Raw genomic sequence first — 20,000 nt, 5'->3', positions numbered from 1 at the left:
TTTTCGAATATACATTTTATTAATCAGAAAAAAAGTAGAAAAACTGCACTGTGACAAAGCAATGAAGACGATTTTGTTACATACAGATGTGGCAGCATTGAGATGACAACATAGGGTGGTGGAAGCATTGTCTGGAACTGGACTTGGCTGCACTCCTACAGTACATCATAGCTCTCTGACAAAAATATAAACTATGCTTTAGGCTCCTATCAACCAAACCCAAACCAATCCCTTTGGAGTGGGAGTGTGGATTTATGAGTTCTGCCAATGTAGATTAAAGGCCCAATGCAGCCCTTTTATATATCAAATCATTTCTGGGTAACAATGAACTACATTACTGTAATAGATTTCCATTAAAATGGGCAAAAATAGCTTTTTTTTAGCAAAAACAAGAATTTTGCTAGTACTGTCTGGGAGTGGAAAACTAGAAACTAGCTGTTATTGGCAGAGAGGTTTGGAATTCTCTTTGTTATTGGTCTATTAATCACTGTACTGCATGGTGATGTCACCATGAAAAAACGACAATCCCACCCATGCAAACCTGCTGATTAGAAGGTCTTGTGTAGATTGTATTTTCAACCAGCAACTATCAGGAAATAACACTGATAAAAAATGTTCTCACACTTTTACAGTGTTAGTTTTATCAGCTGTTGTACAATATTATATAAACAATGCATTTTGACTGTACTGTACTTTAAGAAAATGAAGATACCTTTTCATAGGGTGATACAGTTACAAGCCTTCTTAAGTTGGCTATAATATGAGCAGTGGTCTTTAATCACATCATGTTGCAGTCCAACTCTTTTGGGGGGATATTTTCTAATGTGAAACTAATTCATATGGGAGGGTTGGTTACGTTGCCAGGTCATTTTATTTTCCAAATGAAAACAAACATTGTTCTAGTTAACATCAAACAAGAATAGACAATTTAAAACACAATGGAAATGACTTTTCATGCTTTATTGACAGTGTGGAAACTTGTTAGGAAGCAGAATTTGGTCAGTCGTGTTGCTGGAGAGCTGGGCTGTATTCGTTATGACAGGGCCTTCAGGCAGCTGGACAGGAGCCCACACTGACGGCCCCGCTGACCAGGGCAGCTTTGCTGAAGGCCACTTGGCTCTCATTCACCGTCAGGTTCCTCATACAGCCTGTGTAGGCCCTCCTAGTGGCAATGCCCTCTGGGAGAAGAGATTCTAGGAAGATATATAATAAACAACATTATAAACACATTTCCTTTTATTTTGCAAACTCAAGGTTGATAGTGCTGCCTCACCCTGTAACCAAAGTACTCACAGTTTGGATGTGTTTTGTTAGTTGGAATGTCAGATAGTGTCTAGCAAAAAACTATTTTGTGTGAAGTTCAATCGTCTTGAAATGCATGGCTTTGCCACTGACCTGGAGCTCCACCAATGAACACAGGGGCCCTGGCATTCTGGGTACTGTGGTAGAGAGGTCCCACCACATGGTTGACATCTGAGTCCACATCCAGCTGGATTACATTGGCATCTCGGATCACTGAACCAGAGGCAGAAAGGACAACAGAACACATTGTTGTCAGCCACTGCACATAACATGGGCCAATCATTGCAAATGAACCGTGGTCCCATACTGTTTAAATCAGGGGCAGTCAATGCAATAAAGAGATCTCTTACCTGTGATCCTGTGCCAGCTCCCATCACACAGACCCAGTCTAGGAGTGACCTGAGTGAAGAACTCACGGACCCCATTGTTCACCAGCACCACCACCTGTGAGCATAGAACAATACTTGCATTGAAGATCTACTAATAGCAAATTAGCAAATTACGACTGATTGCTTTGTATTAGTCGCTTACCGCTCCTTGATGAATATACATCGTTAAGTACTCCTCTGCTGCTGTGTAGACATGCAGTAGTACCCCTGACGCCACACGAGGGCGCACCTCTACCACCAGCTCAAACTTCCGCCCCAGGTTGAACGTGTCATCTGAGGGAGACGGACAGAAAGAGTAATTCAAGTAAAGTCTGCTCTACCAGCCCCTCTGTCCGTTCAGAACCTCATCTTTAACGCCTGTAACCTGGAATGTTTCACTGCACTTCGGCCCAATGGGGTCGTGTGCACGTGTGAAACTTAGCCAGCCACAGTAGGGTGTGAAATTGCTCTGCACTCGTTCAAACAGCTGCAGCTTGGCTTCCAAGACCTTGGAGATTGCAGCTCTCCTCCGCGCCCTCAACTTTTCCACCAGGCCAAATTTTCACCACAGCTGCACTGGGCATATCAAATTCCGATATCCTGACTAGAGCCTCTCTGCTTCCCCGTCTCTGTGGTGATTGGTGAGCGGCCCAGGGGTTTTGTCTGCTTTCCAGAGAAAATCTAACATGGCGTGTGATATAACTGACACATTGTTTCCAAACAGCTCCAGACCCTGCCAAAGTGAACCGTGTACAATGATAGGATGGAGTATGTCCTGAAGATTGCAGGAAAATCAATGTTTCACAAGCTTTTCCTTTGGTATCATACTTCAAATTAATCTGGTAGGGTTCAGCCACAGTATAAAGCCAGAAGGGCCTTGAGGATAATCATATGCCATTACTTTCTTAATTCCTAGCTAAATGGAGAGGCTTGGCAAAGTGTGTTTGTGTCTTACCCAAGACGACATATCCTCCCTCTTCAGAGAAGTATGTCCCCGGCTCAGAGAGTCCCTCGAAGCACGGCGTCACCCCGAAGGCCTGGGACACGGAGGACAGCCATTGGCCATTCAACTGGAAGTTCTTCACACAGCCAGTGAAGCTGTACGCAGAGTTTCTCTATTGGAGACAAATACAGCACAGGAAAGTGTAAATGGGTGGTAGTACAGATATCTGTAGGTAATATGTTCCACTAACAGACCCAAGGGAGGGGTCACATTGATGGTTTATTGTTTTCTGTGGGAAACGTATCGTCTGAGTACAGGAGTCTGAAGTGACAATACTTGGATGGCTCCCAGTGTGAACATATGCCAGAAAAGACTAGAGGACCATAAATCATTCCAGACATCTCTTATAATGTTCTTTATCGAAAGGTCAGGATCTTGACTTTTTAGTTCTTCTTATACATTCTTGGCCAGGGTTTTCATATGTTTCCAGGTTTCCACTGTAAAAACATTATGCTCCATTTTCCTTCAGTAGGATATAAGGTCCTGCGCTGTGTCCCAAATTACACCTCATTCCCTATATAGTGCACAACTTTTTGACCCTGGTGAAAAGTAGTACACTACATAGGGAATAGGGTACCATTTGGGATGCAGCCCTGGGCACTAAGGGGTGTATCTTACCAGTATGTTCTGCTGGGCCCTCCCTGGTGGCACCCCTCCCACATAGAGGGTACTGCTGACGTGCCAGGAGACGTTGGAGCCCTGAGCTCTATCCTCCAGCAGTGTCAGCCCATCAATGATTAATCGGCCCAGATTCCCATCACGAATAAAAATAACCTGCGGGAGGAGAGACAAGACAGTGCTGTTACAGTGTCGGGTAGAACTATGTCACTGCTGAAAACAAGTGGCTTATCCCATAGAACAATCTATTTATGTATGACAGATGTCAGAGGTAAAAGTTTTTTAGTATATGGTTAATGGGGAATAAATACACTACCGGTCAAAAGTTTTAGAACACCTACTCATTCAAGGGTTTCTTTATTTTTTACTATTTTATACATTGTAGAATAATAGTGAAGACATCAAAACTATGAAATAACACATGGAATCATGTAGTAACCAAAAAAGTGTTAAACAAATAAAAAAATATTTAACATGAGATTTTTTAAATAGCCACCCTTTGCCTTGATGACAGCTTTGCACATGCTTGGCATTCTCTCAACCAGATTCACTTGGAATGTTTTTCCAACAGTCTTGAAGGAGTTCCCACATATGCTGAGCACTTGTGGCTGCTTTTCTTTCACTCTCCCGTCCGACTCATCCCAAACCATCTCAATTTGGTTGAGGTCCAGGGACTGTGGGTCCAGGTCATCTGATGCAGCACTCCATCACTCTCCTTCTTGGTAAAATATCCCTTACACAGCCTGGAGGTGTGTTGGGTCATTGTCCTGTTGAAACATAAATGAACGTACCACAAAGCCCAAACCAGATCGGGTGGCGTATCGCTGCAGAATGCTGTGGTAGCCATGCTGGTTAAGTGTGCCTTGAATTCTAAATAAATCACAGACAGTGTCACCAGCAAAGCACCCCACACTACGACACCTCATCCTCCATGCTTTACGGTGGGAAATACACATGCGGAGATCCTCCGTTCACCCACACTGTGTCTCACAAAGACACGGCGGTTGGAACCAGTTTGGACTCCAAACCAAAAGACTGGTGGAAATTTGTCCAATGTCCATTGCTCATGTTTCTTGGCCCAAGAAAGTCTCTCCTTCTTATTGGTGTCCTTTAGTAGTGGTTTCTTTGCAGTAATTAGACCACAAAGGCCTGATTCACACAGTCGCCTCTGAACAGTTGATGTTGAGATGTGTCTGTTACTTAAACTCTGTGAATCATTTATTTGGGTTGCAATTTCTGAGGCTGGTAACTCTAATGAACCTATCCTCTGCAGTCTTTCATTCCTGTGGTGGTCCTCATGAGAGCCAGTTTCATCATAGCACTTGATGGTTTTTGAGGCTGCACAAAGTTCTTGAAATGTTCCATATTGATTGACCTTCATGTCTTACAGTAATGATGGACTGTCGTTTCTCTTTTGCTTATTTGAGCTGTTCTTGCCATAATATGGACTTGGTCTTTTACCAAATAGGGCTATCTTCTGTATACCCCCCTACCTTTTCACAACACAACTGATTGGCTCAAACGCATTAAGAAGGAAAGAAATTCCACAAGTGAACTTTTAAGAAGGCACACCTGTTAATTGAAATGTATTACAGGTGACTGACTACCTCATGAGGCAGGTTGAGAGAATGCCAAGAGTGTGCAAAGCTGTCATCAAGGCAAAGTGTGGCTATTTGAAGAATCTTAAATATAAAATATATTTGGATTTGTTTAACAATTTGTTGGTTACTACATGATTCCATGTGTTATTTCATAGTTTTGATGTCTTCACTATTATTCTACAATGTAGAAAATAGTAAAAATGTAGAAAAACCCTTGAATGAGTAGGTGTTCTAAAACTTTTGACCGATAGTGTATATTTACTTACATTGTGCCATGTTCCGTCGTTGTACTTCTCCGGGCTCTTGACCTTGACCTGTTGTTGACCCAGGTTGAAGGTGTACACCAGCTTCCCATGGGAAAGAAACAGAGCCATGTAGTTGTCCTCTGCCTCGTCTGATGCATAAAAGATGAGGCCGAACGAGGACTGGGTCTTCAGGGACAGGGAGAAGTGAGACCTGGGGGGTAAAAGGTGCATTATAAACTGGGTGGTTCGAGTCCTGAATGCTGATTGGCAGAAAGCTGTGGTATATTTAAGTAATAAGGCCTAAGAAGGGTTTGAGGGCCTTATTGCTTTTATAAAATGGTTACCGTAATACGGTTTAGAAAAATATGAATAACTTTCTCAGTAAAACATGATTTTAATGGGTAAATTCATTTTTGCATTCTGAAGTTGCTACCCAAGCGTGCTGGTCGTTAGTTCTTTTCTAATGTTTTGACCCAGTCGTTAATTCGAATCATTCTACGTTGCTATGCTAAACAAGCCATTGGCTTGTAGCTAGCAGATAATCAATGATGATGAGACAATAACTTCAATAAATATTTATTTAATAAATATCCAATAGGCCTACATAGGCCGCACTGCTCTGGTTAATGAATTAATGGGATTCTGAGTGTTTACGGTTTCCATTATTAGTTTTGCGTTCATTTATGGGCTAGCTAGCTAGCTTACAGGCACGGGAGAGATCGCATTTATAAAATGAAACATTGTTGCACAGGTAGTAGAGGCATACAGGTGTCACGATCGTCGTACGAACTGGAAATATACTCAGACCAACGTGCAGCGTGATTTGGGTTCCACATGTTTAATAAAGGAAACTTACAAAAACAGCAAACGAAACATGAAGTCATGGAGTGCTCACAGGCAACTACACACACAAGATCCCACAAAAACCAGTGGGGAAATGGCTGCCTAAATATGATCCCCAATCAGAGACAACGATAAACCGCTGCCTCTGATTGGGAACCATACCAGGCCAACATAGAAATAAATGCACTAGATCACCCACCCTAGTCATACCCCGACCTAACCAAAATAGAGAATAAAAAGGCTATTGTCAGGGTTGTGACAACAGGTAGGTTTTATACAACCTCCAACTGTTGCAAACCAAATAGCAGCATGGGAAAATAAAGCTGTAGAGGCTTTTTTCCCAGAGGGGATTATGACATTAACACGTCATGGTTGTCCCACAACTCCCGCATATCAACCAATCAGCATTCAGGATCCAAACAACCTGTTTTATGACAGACCTATACCCACGAGTGTGACACAAAAAACGCTTTACTGTTGTCATTACCCTTCAACTGTTCTGCCTTATTATTATTCGACCATGCTGGTCATTTATGAACATTTGAACATCTTGGCCATGTTCTGTTATAATCTCCACCCAGCACAGCCAGAAGAGGACTGGCCACCCCACATAGCCTGGTTCCCCTCTAGGTTTCTTCCTAGGTTTTGGCCTTTCTAGGGAGTTTTTCCTAGCCACTGTGCTTCTACACCTGCATTGCTTGCTGTTTGGGGTTTTAGGCTGGGTTTATGTACAGCACTTTGAGATATCAGCTGATGTAAGAAGGGCTATATAAATACATTTGATTTGATTTGATTACGTTGGTAGCAATAAGGCACCTTGGGAGTTTATGGTATATGGCCAATATACCACGGCTGACTTTGCGTTGCGTCGTGCTTAAGAACAGCCCTTAGCCGTGGTATAGTGGCCATATACCACACTACCTTGTGCCTTATTGCCTAATTATACTATACTCAGACCATTACTCAGAGACCCAGAGTAAAGTGTATGTGACTAGTACTTAGACCAAGAAAACAGAGTGGAGTTCATGTGTAGAGTGGGTTCATGATTGACCTCTGGTTGACCTCTGGTTGACTTCTGCTTGTCCTATCACCTATGTTGTACCCCCAGGTTGTGTCCCAAATATCACCCTATTCCCTTCACAGTGTACTACCTTTATACAGAGCCCTATAGGTGCGGTGAAGAGGTCATTGGAATGCAGACCATGGGGGGGATAGAGGAAGGATGCAGGATTGATCTAACAAAGTGGGTATTTGTCAAATCCGTCATGGTTGATTTATTGGAACAGGCCCACAATGTGGTTAATAAAGTCTGATATGGATATCTTTGGTTGTTTCTGCATAACATTTAAAAGTTGTCCCTTTTCAGGTGGAGATGTGTCTGCTAAATGCTAACTCCTGTTCATATAAGCTGGTAGCATAGAGTAGCTAGCATACATCGGTGGTGGTAGTCAAAGTCATTTTTAACTGTACTGCAGTTGATTGGTGACGATGACATGAACATGTGTTGGGGTTGACATCCATAAAAGTATTGTACTCTGATTTGTACCTCAACATAGTGTGAAATACACATATAAACACTAGCCTACATGTAGGATCATTTTGCTGGGGGGCAATGAGGAGATTGGGGATCTTTCCCAGACAGCATCTTTAAGCCAGGCGTTTCCATGGCATTTCCATTGTTTTGGTTGAGTTCCATTGACCTCTTTACCACATCTATGGGCCCTGGTCAAAAGTAGTACACTCTATAGGGAATAGGGTGCTATTTGGGATGCAAGCCAGGTGTTCTTCCCTTTCCTGGCCTTACCTCTCAGCGAGGGACTCTGGGATGTCAGTGTACTCCTGCCTGCTGTTGGCGATACCCCCGTAGTGGTGGGCGTGGCGGGTGGCATGGGGCCTGGCGGACAGGTAGCATGGTGTCTCTTCTGTCTCTCCTGGCTCCTGGTCATCACTGTTCAGTCCCAACAGGCCTTGTGGCTGGTTGATCTTGTCTCTGCCCACCTTAGTGAGAGAAGGGAAGTTACTTGACTGTTGGTAGTGGGTCAATGCATGCCTATTGTTCGGTATACAGTATCGTCTTTAAAGATCGAAATTGGGGGAAGCAGCGCTACTGTTTGCCCCAGCGCCTTTGTTATTGTGGGGAATGGTGCCTCCGGCAGCATGGGGAAAAAAATGTGCAGTTCATAAAAAAATGTGCAGTTCATATTCTGCTGTTCAATTACACGTGCAATGATGTCCGAGGTGTTTGTTGTTTGAGGTAACTTCTTTGTTAATGTATTATCCCAAACGGATGTGGCAGTATCACCAATTAAGGATTCCATCTTTAAGTGTTTATAGACTCTTTTAAGACTTGAAAAGGCATTTTTTATGAATGAATACTGATGACTTTTGTATCCGGCAGGCATAAGCTTTTAGAAGCCAAACTCGGGTTCAATGACATGTATTTAAATGATCTTCATTTCTTTACCTTCCTAGTATGGCCCTGGTTGGATTTGGCAGAGTTTTTGCTGTGCTTTGAGAGCAGGGCAGCGGGCGGTCGCTCCACAGGGCAGTCCTGCAGGGAGGTCTGGACATTCTCAGTGTACTTCTGAAAGTCCTCAGGCTCAATGTCCCTGTCTTGTCTAGAGAGAGAGAGAGAGATAGAGATAGAGATAGAGATAGAGAGAGAGAGAGACTAGCAACTCAGTGCCAAAGACATAAGAGCCATAGAGATACTCACACACACACACACACACACAACTCTGTCTCCATGGAAACACACTCCATGTCCTCCCACTCGGCTCTCAACAGCAACTCTGCCTGGCTTTCTTCCTCTCATAGATACAGCTAGGCAGCAAGGTTTTCACCAACCGACCTGAGCCAGATGTCCAATGAGCTTGCTATCATAACAACGTTCTCTGGAGATAAGAGGTGTGTACAACCTTGGACTCGTTCACTTGCTAATATTAGATGCAATCCATTACACTCCATGACGTCAAACGCATTACGCTTTTAATGTGATCTGAGTGCTGTCACAGTGAGAGAGGGGCCAGGTCACCTGCTGATGTAGGCGTAGCTGATGCAGCCAGTGAAGTTCTTGATGCTGCTACTGGGAGAGCCTCCTAAGTAGAAGCTCCTCACTGTGGAGGCTGAGGCGGGGGAGGACGGACGTTTCTTCTCATGCTTGTCTTTGTCATCCACCACCAGCTCATATCTGATGGAGAAAGATAGTTATCGGTCAATTGTTACAGTGAACAATTATAATACATTTTGCTAGTAAATCACACTTTTAAATATGAAGAAATATGTATGTGGCTTGACAGCGAGGCAATCCGTAAAAAATACTTGCCAGATAAAGAGAGATGTTTTTAACGATACGTTGGATTCTTACTTGTCATTATTCGCTGAAGCTACCAGGAAATGGGTCATTCCATCGTTGTACTGCTTCTTGTGTGATTTGACTCTGGTGCCCCTGGAGTTCAATACCACTGCTCCGTTCTCCAGAGCGATGGTAAACTCATCAGACTGAAGGAGGAATAGAGTTTGGAGTTGAACAACAGTTGTATTTCCTTTGCAGTTCCTTTGGAACTCACAAACTCAGCAAAAAAAGAAACATCCCCTTTTCAGGACCCTGTCTTTCAAAGATAATTCGTAAAAATCCGAATAACTTCACAGATCTTTATTGTAAAGGGTTTAAATCCTGTTTCCCATGCTTGTTCAATGAACAATAAACAATTAATGAACATGCACCTGTGGAACGGTCATTAAGACACTAACAGTTTACAGACGGTAGGCAATTAAGATCACAGTTATGAAAACTTAGGACACTAAAGAGGCCTTTCTACTGACTGAAAAACACCAAAAGAAAGATGCCCAGGGTCCCTGCTCATCTGCGTGAACATGCCTTAGGCATGCTGCAAGGAGGCATGAGGACTGCAGATGTGGCCAGGGCAATACATTTCAATGTCTGTACTGTGAGAGGCCTAAGACAGCGCTGTGTGTTACAGGGAAGACATCCTCCTCCCTCATGTGGTACCCTTCCTGCAGGCTCATCCTGACATGACCCTCCAGCATGACAATGCCACCAGCCATACTGCTCGTTCTGTGCATGATTTCCTGCAAGACAGGAATGTCAGTTTTCTGCCATGGCCAGCGAAGAGCCCGGATCTCAATCCCATTGAGCACGTCTGGGACCTGTTGGATCGGAGGGTGAGGGCTAAGGCCATTCCCCCCAGAAATGTCAGGGAACTTGCAGGTACCTTGGTGGAAGAGTGGGGTGACATCTCACAGCAAGAACTGGCAAATCTGGTGCAGTCCATGAGGAGGAGATGCATTGCAGTACTTAATGCAGCTGGTGGCCACACCAGATACTGACTGTTACTTTTGATTTTGACCCCCCCCCCTTTGTTCAGGGACACATTATTCCATTTCTGTCAATCACATGTCTGTGGAACTTGTTCCGTTTATGTCTCATTTGTTGAATCTTATGTTCATACAAATATTTACACGTTACGTTTGCTGAAAATAAACGCAGTTGACAGTGAGAGGACGTTTCTTTTGTTGTTGAGTTTATGAAAAAAAGAAATAAAATTCAGGCAAGAATCAATATACCCCCTCGATGTGGTAGAACAGGAGACCAGTAGGCTGCAGTGTCCTGAAGTTAAGGCCACCCTCGAAGGCGTCGAAGGGAGATATCTTTGCTGCAGACCCCAGGTAGCTCTCTCCAGTGAAGTAGGCTTTACGGGACATCTGTTAGAATCCAAGACACAATAGGGACATTGTCAACTATTGTAGTTCAGTTGATTATGTATACACCACCAATGCTTTGTCTAGTAGCATTTGCTATGGACTACAGTACATACAAAGGACTCCTCAGGACAACCGCTGCTGATGCCAATAGTGCCTGGTTCCTCCAAGAGGTTAAAGTCTTTCTTCTGGAACTGGAAGCCCTTCACACAGCCCTTCAGCCCCATCAGGGAGGATAGCTCAGGCCTGGGGGAGAGGGAATATGCTCATAGTCACATAGGGCCTGCCATCCAACTGTACTCAGTGTAATATTGTGTTACAATTGTCAACTATGCTTACAAAGTAAGACCTCTTAAGGTCCTTGGATTGGTGTGAGGAAGTGCACATGTGTGAGTAGATAACTGACTCACCTGGAGAGGAGAATGAGCGAGGGGGCCCCTCCTATGTAGATATCGGAGAAGGGCAACGTTTTTTTTTCATTCTCCATGGACTTCACGTGACTCTTGTCCACCAATAGAATGATCTTCTTGGAGTAATGATAGATGACTGACACCTATAAAAAGAACAGCACAGCTTAGATTGGATTAGGCCTACTGTTGAAAGGAAATTGATTGCATTCACATCTTAATAGGCACACCCCTGCTGACAGAAAGACAATGGGCTGATTTAGATTTACCTCATGGTATCTTGCGTCATTGATCTGTAGTTTAGGTAAGTTACTCTCCATGACGATCGGGCCTCCTCTGAAGCCAAAGTCGTACATGAGACGTAGGAAGCCATTCTTCAACTCTAACAGGAAGAACTTGTCCTGGAATGAATTATTGAACAGTTTTTTTCTAGTCATTTTTCCCCAGTAACATGACGCAGAAAAAGTATTGGTAAATCTCTCTATGCTCTCTGAAGAATTGCAAGGCATAGCATTGCATCACTGACTGACACTATGTTGCTTGTTCAAAAATAAAGGGGACATTTTCGCCACTATATTTACCCCGGTGACCATGAGTAACAGGATGCCGTTGTTTGCTACTGTCCGAACAGCAATGTCAAACCGGGTGACGATGCCAAATTTACCCCTCCTCTCCATGTTGTTGATGAGGGCATATCCAGTTCCGTCAAACAGGTAGCTGGCGATACGACTCTGCGAGAATGCCAGCTTATACCTGATACGGCAAAGAAAACAATGTTAGAGTTAAGTCGAAATGAAGCGACTTGCCTGAAGGAGCCTCCGATGGAGACGTGGACTCTTTAAGGGCAGAGGTAATATCTAATGTTCCCAACAGAAAACGTATATAGACAAGATACAGTACGTCATACCTGGGACAAGGTGTTGAAGCAACTACATCCATCTTGTGCGTCTGTTTGAAATTGTACAGACTGATGACATCATTATTTAAAGAGGCCAACTCGATGCAGCCCACAAAAGGAGCTAGGCTGAGTGCAGGTGGAAGCTACAAGGAAAAACAAAACATTCAGAATCTTATCTTGGAAGGAAAAAGTAAATAGAGAGTCAATATTGATTCAATTCTGCTGTGTCTGTGGTTCATGAGTGAAGTACAGTTTACATCATTGTACGATGGAAATGGTCTGCTACGCATTAGCCAATGCCACAGAACTCTGATCAGAGGTCGATGTCATATCCTGTTAGAAAGTGATACCGTACCCTGACGTCAGCGGGGACGCCACCCACGAAGAAGACAGTGTCTTCAGGGTCCAGGTTGAACAGGGAGTCGGTGCCAAAGGCTTCGCCCTTTTGAATGAACTTCTGCTCGTCAGTGGACGTCTGACTGGGTACAGTCAAGAACACTTTTCCATGTCTGCCCAGCCTGTCAAAACAAAGACACAAATAAGCGTGAATAATCAGTCCCATCAACACCGTTACATACTGCATGGGCAGAACAGCCTCATGAATCCCTGTGAGTGGTTAGACGAGACAGATGTCCTGTCTGTGGGAATGGACGGACGGTCTTTAGCAAGGTTGCAAATCTGTACTGTATGTGCTTTAGCCAAGTTCTTTGTCATCGCTTGTCCTTCATGAAACATGTATGGCATGACGACAGACACGACAGATGTCTTGTCTAATAAGCATTCGTTGATCTTCTACCAGGCTATGCCAGTCTATCTGTGCGACTGGATCTGTTGCTTAGGGAACACACTACTGTACCTCTCCACTTTGATGAGGTTGAAGACTGGAGGCCATTGGCTGACGGGCTTTGAACCCAGCGGGATTTCAACATCTTCCCCTCCCAGGTTGTAGATGTACACCAGGTTGTCATTCTTGATGGCCAGACCCATGTAGTCCTTCTTACCCTATATGATATGTAGGAGAGAAACCAAGGTGACAGGTTTTATACAGCACAGTGCCTGTATTGTAATATTGAATCCCTGCCTGCGATCTTATTCAGGAAAATCTCCTAATCTTTGCTTTATAAAACCAACGAAGGGTCATAGAGCGCCATTTCTAAGCATCAAGCAGACTTACACAAACACCACTGCATAATTTACAGCAGTGGCAGAATCACCAGGGTAAGCAGCATCATTAAAGAGAACAGAGAGGCCCAGAGAGAGCTCCTGTGGGTGGGGGGGTAACGGCATTTATGTAAATGAGCCCCGACTTTGGCGGCAGTGGCGCACACAGCAGGCGTCTCCCGGAAACCTTTTGAAAAAGGCAACTGTCTCAAAGGCCTCTTCTGCTCACATGATCACAACAAACCATTCATCTGCACACAAGCTGCTCTCGCCCTTTTATCTCAAGCCATCCTCAGGGTCCAAGTCTGGGAACTATCATTAGCAGATCTGGGCCATTCTGCAACCCCCTTCTCCAACCCACCCACTTCTTGCACACAATAGAAAAACACGTCAGCATTATCACAGGGGCTGTTGCGCTATATGCTGGTCTATGCAAGCCTGATCCCAGATGTGTTTATGCTGTATGGCCAACTTCCATGGTTGTGGCATGACAACAAAAGGAGGCGGCTATACAGGACAAGTAGATCTGAACCCAGCACCAGCCCAGCTCCCTATTTCCTAACCCCCCCTCCCCCCAGCCTTCTCACGTTTCTGTCTCCCAGATAGAAGATGAAGCGGTCCTCAATAGGGTCCTTATCTGGGTCCACCCTGATGAACAGACTGATGGTGGTCACTGTCTTAAGGTCCGCCACATTGATGTGGGGCTGCACTTCAACCGACGACTGACCGTTGAACTTCATGGACACTTGGACCTACAGTATGGTGTAACAAAACATGATATACAGTGCCTTCGGAAAGTATTCAGACTCCTTGACTTTTTCCACATTCTGTTACGTTACAGCCTTATTTTAAAATGGATTAAAGAAATGTCATTATGGGGTATTGTGTGTATATCGATGAGGAAAACAATATTAGAATAAGGCTGTAACTTAACAAAATGTGGATAAAGTCAAGGGGTCTGAATACTTTCCGAAGGCACTGTATCTGTGTCATACAGGACTCGATTATGAACAAGACTTGGGATTATAGTAACACAAGACTGTACAGGGCTTTTCATTGGTGGTGATAGGTGATAATATTGACCTTCTTGGCCACACTCCTGGCCTGGGCGATGAGCTCTCTGATCCTCATGATGTTGGTGGTCACGTTGTTCACTGGCTTCATCTCAATAACACGCAGCTTGTCCAGCAGCTCAGGAACCAGCTCAGACAGGTTCTCAACTGAAAAACCCACCATGGATGGAGAGGATTACCACTTACTAGTTTGAGGGTAATGCTTAGTCATTTAGTCTTCTCTGTCGAGGATTGAAATACTGTAGAAGTGTTGATGAGTATACTGTACCTGCTTTCCCAGCAGAGACTACAGCGCGGTCAAAGGCTGCAGCAGAGTAATCTTGGTTCTTCATGTTGGTGGCCCACTCCTCCACCTTCTCGTGGATGGGGGTGATGGTCTGCAGGACCTCCACAGAGCGGTTCAGGGTGCCTTCAGCCACCTCCTTGGTGAGCTCCAGACGCTTGGTGGTTCTGCCTGGAAGGTCAAAGTGGAATTCAGAACAACAAATTCAGTACCGAGATGAGGAGAGCAGTGAATGGCAGTGAATACAATGATGTGCATGTCAGAGACCCTAGATAGGCTATGGTCCAGAACAAGAATGTGTTTTACCTGGCTCAATTTCCTTGATGTCTTTCAGTACTTCCTCTAGTTTTTTGGTGTTGTCATCCATGGTCTCCTTGGTCTCCTCAATATATTTAATCTTGTCCAGAACCTCAGTTTCAACCTCTGTTGAGACAATTCACACATGAATCATCGAGGAGAACCCGTACAGTCTAGTCTAAATAATAACCATAATAATAATAATAACCAGACATTGCCCAATCTAAAAAATGTCATACCAAGTTGCTCAGAATGCAATGAAATAGATTCCTTGAAGATGTTGTCACTCTGGGTCTTCAGGAACCCCAGCTGTGTGTTGATCCCGTTGGTGGCCTGCCATAGACAGCACAGTTTTAGCTTATCAATTGAAAACCACTCTATATTAGCCTAAATACTGTATGTAGCTAACTGCTGCGCATTTCGGACAACCTACATCCTCAGCTCTTGTTGCTAAATCCAGTGTTGTCAGGCCAGTGATGTTGGCCTCTTCGATGTACTGGACTATGTTGTTGTACACATTGGCTGCAACCAGAGCCTTCTGCACGAATCCGTTGGCATCGCTGCCTTTCAGATCACTAGGTGGAAAGAAACGTACAACAACGTCAAGGTCTAGTTGGAATCTTTGTAAAGCATTAAGGGTAAAGAACATAGCTGTAGTGTTGGCCTGCTTTTAACTGTGATACTACTACTGTACTACTCATTTGTGCTTCAAGTAAAGTGTGATTGATTGTTGATCCGTTTTGAATAATGTTCAGTGGTAGTTTTGTTCTTGAATGTGGTGTGCATTATAATGGAATAAAGTGGATAATCGAGTCGTGTTTAGCAGTTGGTTGTTTGGTTCTACAATGTGATGTGCATTAGAGGGATGCCATTATGAGATCATTACTATATGACATCACTACTACTCACTACTCCAGCTCTGTAGCTTGATTCTGTAGATCCTTTGCGTGGTCCTGGGCTCTCTGGACTAGGTCTCTGTCTGCCAGGGACAGCGCCTCAGTCTTCTCCTGCAACAGCTTGCTGGCGCCATCGATCGCAGCGTGGTACTCAGTCACGTTCTACACAGATACAGACCCCATTCCAGGACTTAACTAACAAAGTTACGTCTCAATGATTCTATTTCACCACTGACTTAACCAATAGAGAGCCAATTGACTTAAAGGGATACCTTGGGATTTTGGCAATGAAGCCCTATGCTTTCCATTAATGCCCAGCCATTATGATAATGCTAGTTAGCAATTGCGCTAATGGTAGTTAGCAACATTCTTCACGCAGAGACATACCAATGGTATCCACAAGTTCATCTGACTCTGGGGAAGAATACAAAGTGCTTCATTTCGAAAATCCTGAAGTATCCCCTCAAAAAGGGAATTGTATAACCTGTTAAACTCTGAGCGATTGTTTTTTGTCCTGTACAGGGTCTGGCAAATGTTGGTGGGTTATAAGAATGAAGTTCTTACCTTTCTAACAGTACTAAGCATGTGTTTGTAGTACTTATAGTTTTGAAACCGAAATGTACTTTATGAGGTATACAATATCATGAATCGTTTAGAAAATGCCATCAGAGGGCGTCAGAGTTTGCAGCAGCGTTTTTGATCTCATGCAACCTCAAAAAATGCCCTAATATCATTTTGGGTGTCTGTTAGATTTGTCATGGATTCATACAAAGTGCATTGACAATACGTGGTACTCTCCCTGTCATGCCATACAGTGCCTTTAGAAAGTATTCACACCCCTTGACTTTTTCCACATTTCGATGTGTTAAAGCCTGAATTCAAAAGGGATTCCATTTAGATGTTGTCTCACTGGCCTACACACGATACCCCATAATGTCAAAGTGGAATTCTGTTTTGAGACATTTTGACAAATTAATAGAAAATGAAAAGTTGAAATGTCTTTAGTCAATAAGTATTCAACCCTTTTGTTATGGCAAGCCTAAATATGTTCAGGAGTAAAAATGTGCATAACAAGTCACATACAAGAGGACCACAATGGAAATAAGTCCCAGACTTTACTGTGTGTTATCCTCAATGATTTTATTCATGTGCATGTATGGCTTGTAAGTTTTATGTGTGCTTGTTTTTTAAAATGGTTGAATTAATAAACTAAACTAAACTAATAAGTTGCATGGACTCACTCTGTGTGCAATAATAGTGTTTAACATGGTTTCTGAATACCTCATCTCTGTAACCCACAAATACAATTATCTGTAAGATCCCCCACCTGAGCAGTGAATTTCAAACACAGATTCAACCACAAAGACCAGGGAGGTTTTCCAATGCCTCGCAAAGAAGGGCACCTAATGGTAATGGGTAAAAAATACATTGAATATCCTTTTCAGCAGTGATTAATTACACTTTGGATGGTGTATCGATACACCCAGTCACTACAAAGATACAGGCGTCCTTCCAAACTCAGTTGCCGGAGAGGAAGGAAACCACTCAGGGGTTTCACCATGAGGGCAATGCTGACTTTAAAACTGTTACAGAGTTTACTGGCTTTGATAGGAGAAAACTGAAGGTGGATCAACAACATTGTAGTTACTCCACAATACTTACCTAAATGACAGTGTGAAAAGAAGGAAGCCTGTACAGAATACACATTTTCTAAAATATGCATCCTGAATCAGGCACTAAAGTAAAACTGTAAAAGATTTGGCAACGAAATTATCTTTATGTTCTGAATACAAAGTGTTATGTTTGGGGCAAAACCAATACGACACATTACTGAGTACCACTCTTCATATTTTCAAGCATGGTGGTAGCTGCATCATATTATGGGTATGCTTGTCATCGGCAAGGACTAGGGAGTTTTCTTTTGGATAAAAATAAATGGAATAGAGTTAAGCACAGCACAGGCAATCCTAGAGGAAAACCTTATTCAGTCTGCTTTCCAACAGATACTGGGAGTCCTTTCAACTTTCAGCAGGACAATAACCTAAAACACAAGGCCAAATATACACTGGAGTTGTTTACCAAGATGACATTGAATGTTCCTGAGTAGCCTAGTTACAGTTTTGACTTGAAAATGGCTGTCTAGCAATGATTAACAACTAACTTAAAAGAGCTTAAATAATTATTTTAATAATAATTTGCTAATATTGTACAATCCATGTGTGCAAAGCTCTTAGAGACTTATCCAGAAAGACTCACAGCTGTAATTGCTGCCAAAGGTGATTCTAACATGTATTGACTAAGGGGTTTGAATACTTATGTAAATTAGAAATATTTTTATTAAAAAAACATTTACCCCCTTTTTCCCCCCAATTTTGTGATATCCAATTGGTAGTTACAGTCTTGTCCCATCACTGCAACTTCCGTACGGACTCGGGAGAGGCGAAGGTCGAGAGCCATGCATCCTCTGAAACACGGCCCGCCAAGCCAAACTGCTTCTTGACACACTTCTCGCTTAACCCGGAAGCCAGCTGCACCAACGTGTTGGAGGAAACACCGTACAGCTGGCGACCGAAGTCAGCTTGCATGCGCCCGACCCTCCATAAGGAGTCGCTAGAGCACAATGGGACAATGACATACCGGCTGGCCAAACCCTCCCCTAACCTGGACGACGCTGTGCCAATTGTTCGCTGCCTCATGGGTCTCCCGGGTCACAGCCGGCTGCGACACAGCCTGGGATGAAACCCGGGTCTGTAGTGCCTTAGACCGCTGCGCCACTCGGGAGGCCCCCAAAATGAGATATTTCTGCATTTAATTTTCAATAGATTTGCAAAACATTTTTTTAAACATGTCTTCACTTTGTCATTATGGGATAGATGGGTGAGGGAAAAAACATCTATTTAATCCATTTTGAATTCAGGCTGTAACACAACAAAATGTGGAACAAGTCAAGGGGTATGAATACTTTCTGAAGGTACTGTGTCCAAAACATGCACTGAAGCAATCCAATCCATCGTAATTACATGTATAATACAGGTGACCTCATTCAGTGGGTCCAAAATACAAAGCTTTCCGGCATAGGTTAATGGTGACTGTGGTATTTACAGAAAGAGAACAGGCCTTACCTGCACCAGGAGAACCATCTCAGCAACAGTATTCTCAGTGTCCTTGACGAGGTCTTCAGCTGTCTGCAAGGTGTCATTCACAGCTTCGTAGTTCTCCACCAGTATCTGCTGCTTGGCCTGGGAGAGAGATGTTCAGTCATATCTTTGTTTTAGTACAGAGCAGAGGAGGCTGGTGGGAGGAGATATACGATGGACAGGTTATACATTATGTGTAGTGAGTACAGGTTAGGCATGTCTCCCATATGAACACTCTTATCACAAAAGCACATAAATCATAGGAACAATAATATTAAACGTGAAATGAAAAGGATGAAAAATGTGTTTTTTCCCCAAAGAGGCAAGATAGAGATATTTGTTGACAAAGATATAAGTATAGCACAGTAACATTGTCCTACCCCCAGAGTAACCCTGGCTTTGTTCCTGTTGCTACGACTAGTGTTGACCAATCTGCTTAGGGAAGGAAGAGCCCCAGATTATGGGAGGCCTCCTGTTTGGACAGTGCACCATTCATGTCATTGGTTTACAGCAGAGGCCCTGAACCACAATGGGCCCATAATGTCAACTTGGGCATGACAACAGGCCAGTCTGTGTGCTACAAAGAATCCCAATCCCTCAGGTTTTCACACCGTAATGAATAGGACCAACAGGCCTGTTGTATTGTATTTCGGATCTATAAACAGAACAGACACGCCCCACGACTTAAAGAAATGTTAAGGAGCTTTACAAAATGACTGTACACATGATACCCAATTCAATGTCAAGCAGCTGTATTTAACTCTAAGGGGCATAGCCTCTTTATATGGGGATATGATTGTGTGGTGCAGTAATGTATCTCCCCCAGTTTGTGCCTCCTAACAATCCAATCCAACAGCTGTTTCTGTGTTACTGTTCTCTACTACTAAATACCACGGGTAATTGAGTTCTCTGGCAGACTTTGGGAACAACAACAATCCCCATACAGATGGAGATAAATATCTGGTCTATTCCTTGGCAGGAGCAGGACAGTGTTGCTTCCCAGTGATAAAGCCAAGCTGAACTCCTACAACATTCAGAGAAGAGATAGAGGTAGACGGCACTGAGGCAGAACTCAACAACATCACACTCCCCCAGAGCAGGCTTGAGCTGCACTTATCGTTTTAGCAGGGCGTTCTCACAGTGAAC

The 20,000-nt window shown here is 43.5% G+C and overlaps 1 protein-coding gene across 1 annotated transcript in view; it reads right to left on the bottom strand.

Moving 5' to 3' along the window:
* The window catches only part of LOC139407049 (laminin subunit alpha-4-like), a 30,851-nt gene continuing 10,851 nt past the window's right edge, over nucleotides 1-20,000 (bottom strand). Inside the window, exons 14-40 of the mRNA XM_071150354.1 lie at nucleotides 18,840-18,956; nucleotides 15,731-15,879; nucleotides 15,255-15,396; nucleotides 15,061-15,154; nucleotides 14,831-14,947; nucleotides 14,510-14,695; nucleotides 14,252-14,388; nucleotides 13,756-13,920; nucleotides 12,864-13,009; nucleotides 12,363-12,525; nucleotides 12,017-12,150; nucleotides 11,691-11,862; nucleotides 11,379-11,510; nucleotides 11,113-11,255; nucleotides 10,819-10,948; nucleotides 10,568-10,705; nucleotides 9,348-9,481; nucleotides 9,015-9,170; nucleotides 8,445-8,598; nucleotides 7,785-7,978; nucleotides 5,159-5,348; nucleotides 3,292-3,447; nucleotides 2,626-2,785; nucleotides 1,834-1,964; nucleotides 1,653-1,746; nucleotides 1,396-1,515; nucleotides 1-1,193 (exon numbers count right to left, since the gene is read on the bottom strand). Of these exons, the coding sequence (XP_071006455.1) occupies nucleotides 1,048-1,193; nucleotides 1,396-1,515; nucleotides 1,653-1,746; nucleotides 1,834-1,964; nucleotides 2,626-2,785; nucleotides 3,292-3,447; nucleotides 5,159-5,348; nucleotides 7,785-7,978; nucleotides 8,445-8,598; nucleotides 9,015-9,170; nucleotides 9,348-9,481; nucleotides 10,568-10,705; nucleotides 10,819-10,948; nucleotides 11,113-11,255; nucleotides 11,379-11,510; nucleotides 11,691-11,862; nucleotides 12,017-12,150; nucleotides 12,363-12,525; nucleotides 12,864-13,009; nucleotides 13,756-13,920; nucleotides 14,252-14,388; nucleotides 14,510-14,695; nucleotides 14,831-14,947; nucleotides 15,061-15,154; nucleotides 15,255-15,396; nucleotides 15,731-15,879; nucleotides 18,840-18,956 (3,900 nt within the window). The 3' untranslated portion in view covers nucleotides 1-1,047. The remainder of the gene's footprint in view (nucleotides 1,194-1,395; nucleotides 1,516-1,652; nucleotides 1,747-1,833; nucleotides 1,965-2,625; nucleotides 2,786-3,291; nucleotides 3,448-5,158; nucleotides 5,349-7,784; nucleotides 7,979-8,444; nucleotides 8,599-9,014; nucleotides 9,171-9,347; nucleotides 9,482-10,567; nucleotides 10,706-10,818; nucleotides 10,949-11,112; nucleotides 11,256-11,378; nucleotides 11,511-11,690; nucleotides 11,863-12,016; nucleotides 12,151-12,362; nucleotides 12,526-12,863; nucleotides 13,010-13,755; nucleotides 13,921-14,251; nucleotides 14,389-14,509; nucleotides 14,696-14,830; nucleotides 14,948-15,060; nucleotides 15,155-15,254; nucleotides 15,397-15,730; nucleotides 15,880-18,839; nucleotides 18,957-20,000) is intronic.

Source organism: Oncorhynchus clarkii, chromosome 4, assembly GCF_045791955.1.
Source record: "Oncorhynchus clarkii lewisi isolate Uvic-CL-2024 chromosome 4, UVic_Ocla_1.0, whole genome shotgun sequence".
NCBI lineage: Eukaryota > Metazoa > Chordata > Actinopteri > Salmoniformes > Salmonidae > Oncorhynchus > Oncorhynchus clarkii.
Note: the sequence above shows the minus strand (reverse complement) of the source record. Positions and strands in the feature narration are given on the sequence as shown.